Source organism: Palaemon carinicauda, chromosome 10 (genome assembly GCF_036898095.1).
Source record: "Palaemon carinicauda isolate YSFRI2023 chromosome 10, ASM3689809v2, whole genome shotgun sequence".
Lineage (NCBI taxonomy): Eukaryota > Metazoa > Arthropoda > Malacostraca > Decapoda > Palaemonidae > Palaemon > Palaemon carinicauda.
Window position 1 is genome coordinate 16,029,588 of NC_090734.1, and position 4,327 is coordinate 16,033,914.

Here is a 4,327-nt window from a genome sequence, read left to right on the forward strand (position 1 = left end):
GTTGGTAATACTCATTGGTGGTAATCTGACATTTCTGATTGATGTTAAAATTTGCCAGATCGATGAGAGATAGATATTCAATAACACGCATTTAAAAGGGGGGACGTATGGCCGCCGTGAGTTTAAGGAAGATAGATTTAATATCACTTCCATAAATAGATTCCACCGAAATTAATTACATTCACAAAAAAAAAGAAAAAAAAAAACATTTACAAACTACAATACAATTCTACTTTCCCACCATTATCTCTACATTAAGGGGACGGTTGCCTGAAGCGCCCTCTCCAATGCCTTCTATCAAAGGCATCCTCTTCCACCAAACCTCTTCTCTCCATATCATCCTTCACTTTATCTCACCATTTAATTCTTTGCCTCCCTCACGATCCTCCCGAAACAACTATACAATTATTAAAAGCAAATGGGACTAAACATTTTGACAGACGACAATATGAGATGTGGATTACCTGCAGACGCGATCATCTCTCCCTTGTGGTTGGTCCAATAATTGATTGATCGCGGAAACGCCTCCGTGTTGCATTCCAGGATGGCCTTTTCTCCCATTCGCGCCCCTTCCAGCTGATTGGGAATCCAGAGCATGGGCGGGACTGGAAAAAAAAGTGAGCTTAGGTTTCGGTTGGTGAAGGGAAGCTGTGGTGTTTTTGTAAGGTCATAAGAGGTCACAGGAGATTTCTCCCATTTGCGTTCCTTCCAGATGATTGGGAATCCAGAGCAAGGGCGGGACTGGAAAAAAAGTTATCTTAGCGTTTGGCTGGTGAAGGGAAGCAGTGGTGTTATTGTAAGTTCATAATAGGTCATAGGAGAAAGACATCGTGAAGTCATGACGGGGAGGTGATCTCATCGCTGTGTAGTTTCGTCTTTAAGAAAGGCAATGATGTCAACATTGTTGTCGTGATCGAAGAAATGACGTTATAATGATGTCATTAGGAGAGACTTGAAAAGGATAGTGTCACAATTACGTCGTCAGGAGGAATTATAAAAGGAACTGGAATCACAATTAAGAATCAAAAAGTTATTTACAAGAAAGTCAATGTCATATCAATGCTAAGTAGGTCTAGAAAATATATTAATGTTAAAGATTAGTAATTTTCGAAGGTTGTAGTATCGGTATAGATTTATTCTTGTCTTATCAAATGACGGTATGAAAATGGAATGTGGATTGGTGGAATAGAAAATAGATTAATGTTATTACATTAACAACTTTAAAAAGGCTGTAATATCGCAATTGACATATACCTTTATTTCTTCACTTATCATATGGTATGAAAGAGGAATGTGAATTGGATGACATTAGTATCAATCTGCTTTTCCTGGGGCGTTATTCAATTCTATTCGAATCCATATATCTGTTCAGACAGATGCTAGATATTCAACACATTGTCGCATGTGGCAACGATTACAGGGTGTTTCAGAATGATTAAGTACGTCAGATCATATCGGCTTGAAACGAACACCCTGTTTCCTTTAATTTTTCCACCAATTTAGCAAGTCCAGTGATTTGTGTACATAAAATCAACGAATATTTAAAGGAATGTCAAAACAATGAGTTAGACATTGGTATTTTTAATTAAAGTTAGCGATCTGGAAGGGGGTTTACGGATAAGAAGGGCTTATCGAAATTACCGAAGCGATAGTTATTTTAATTAAGATTTATTTGTTTTTATAGTTTTTAATATTAGATGTCAATGATATGTACAATCTAATTCCTTGATGTTGCTATAACATTGCCTTAATGGAAGTAAAAAAAAAAAATAGTAGTGATGTGACCATTTAGTAACCAAAGCATAAACTTATAATTGATATAACATTGGCTATGATATGTTTAGAAGAACAGTAATGTGAAGCATTACAACAAAAAACAACAACCTGAAATTGATAGTGGAAACCAAGTTGATAGTAGAAACTAAGTTGGTAGTGGAAACTAAGTTGATAGTGAAAACTAAGTTGATAGTGAAAACTAAGTTGATAGTGGAAACTAAGTTAATAGTGGAAACTAAATTGACAGTGAAAACTAAGTTGATAGTGGAAACAAAGTTGATAGTGGAAACTAAGTTGATTATGGAAACTAAATTGACAGTGAAAACTAAGTTGATAGTGGAAGCTAGACTGACAGGGAAAACTAAGTTGATAGTGGAAACTTAAGTTAATAGTGGAAACTAAAATGACAGTGAAAACTAAGTTGATAGTGGAAACTAAGTTAATAGTGGAAACTAAATTGACAGTGCAAACTAAGTTGATAGTGGAAACCAAGTTAATAGTGGAAACTAAATTGACAGTGAAAACTAAGTTAATAGTGGAAACTAAGTTAATAGTGGAAACTAAATTGACAGTGAAAACTAAGTTGATAGTGGAAACTAAGTTAATAGTGGAAACTAAATTGACAGTGAAAACTAAGTTGATAGTGGAAACTAAGTTAATAGTGGACACTAAATTGACAGTGCAAACTAAGTTGATAGTGGAAACCAAGTTAATAGTGGAAACTAAATTGACAGTGAAAACTAAGTTGATAGTGGAAACTAGGTTAATAGTGGAAACTAAATTGACAATGAAAACTAAGTTGATAGTGGAAACTGACTTAATAGTAGAACCTAAGTTGATAGTGCAAACTAAATTGACTGAAAATTAATTTGAAAAGGGAAACTAAGTTAATAGTGGAAACTAAATTGACAGTGAAAACTAAGTTGATAGTGGAAAGTAAGTTGATAGTGGAAACTAAGTTGACAGTGGAAACTAACTTGATAGTGGAAGCTGAGTTAATAGTGGAAACTAAATTGACAGTGAAAACTAAGTTGTAGGGGAAATTAAATTGACAGTGAAAACTAAATTAATTGTGACAACTTGAGTTGATATTAGAAATTAAGTTGATAGTGGAAACTAAATTGATTGTGGAAATTAATTTTATAGTGGAAACCAAGTTGATAGTGGAAACTCACACTGAACCTTTAGCTGGATTCTCTTGCTGACTGAGGGCTGGATGCCGTTGGAAGCAACGCACAGGTACGCCCCCATGTGCAACCGTGACACCTTCAGGATCTCCAGAGATTGTCCTTCCAGGATCTTGTCGGCTGTTGGGAGGAGACGGAAGATTTCGTGAATGATTTGGGGCAGTGTCTCGTTAAGACAATTAGGTAGTCTCGATGTTTTTGTCTGATTGTAAGCATGCGCGCGCGTGCACACACATGCACACACGCACACACACATATATATATAGTATGTATTATGTTATGTACATTTTTGTACAGTATTTATCGATGAAAATCTCTCTCTCTCTCTCTCTCTCTCTCTCTCTCTCTCTCTCTCTCTCTCTCTCTCTCTCTCTCTCTCTCTCTCTCTCTCCCCCCCCCCCTATATATATATATATATATATATATATATATATATATATATATATATATATATATATATATATATATATATATATATATATATATATATATATATATATGTGTGTATATATATGTATATATATGTGTATATATATGTATATATACACATATACAGTATGTATTATGTGTATATATGTATATATTTATCTATGAAGATCAGCATATATAGACATTAAGAATCTACAATAAAAAAAGAAGCTGGCGTCTCCTCATCTCCCTCAGTCAGAACCTCAAGGTGAACCCATCCCAACTGACGAGATTGAACTCTACTGACATACTCTACGCACATCAGCCTTGTACTAATTGGTTGGTTGAGTCCAGAGGTCCACAGTAGGAATTTTATTTCATTTTAACACCCAACTCCGTTGCTCAGTTTTCGTATTCTTAAATCTGTCACCTCGTCTGGCAGTGATAGAAATTTTCATCTTTGTTTTCACTTTTACCAGTTGCGATCGAAAACACTCTTAATTTTAACTATGTAACTAATTAGTACATTAGGTGAACAGAAGCTTAAAGGATTTACTCATAATCCTAGGAATCGTAATTTTGAACTATGACCGTATAGCTCGAAAGAGAGAGAGAGAGAGAGAGAGAGAGAGAGAGAGAGAGAGAGAGAGAGAGAGAGAGAGAGAGAGAGAGAGAGAGAGAGAGAGAGAAATGTAGTGATGAGAATTGAAAAGGAAATGCATTTTAGAGTTTAATTAGAGTATGTGGAATACAGAATTGCCAACATTTAATAACTCTCTCTCTCTCTCTCTCTCTCTCTCTCTCTTTCTGTACATATATCCATATATTTGTGTGTATATATACACATATAAGTGTATACATTATATATATAAATATATATATATATATATATATATATATATATATATATATATATATATATATATATATATATATATATGTGAGAGAGACTCTCT

The 4,327-nt window shown here is 34.4% G+C and overlaps 1 protein-coding gene across 1 annotated transcript in view; it reads right to left on the reverse strand.

The window, feature by feature from the left end:
- The window catches only part of LOC137647860 (interference hedgehog-like), a 49,752-nt gene extending 45,821 nt beyond the window's left edge, over nt 1-3,931 (reverse strand). Inside the window, exons 1-3 of the mRNA XM_068380815.1 lie at nt 3,928-3,931; nt 2,952-3,083; nt 465-605 (exon numbers count right to left, since the gene is read on the reverse strand). Coding sequence (XP_068236916.1) covers nt 465-605; nt 2,952-3,083; nt 3,928-3,931 — 277 coding nt within the window. The remainder of the gene's footprint in view (nt 1-464; nt 606-2,951; nt 3,084-3,927) is intronic.
- Between the last annotated feature and the right edge of the window lie 396 nt (nt 3,932-4,327).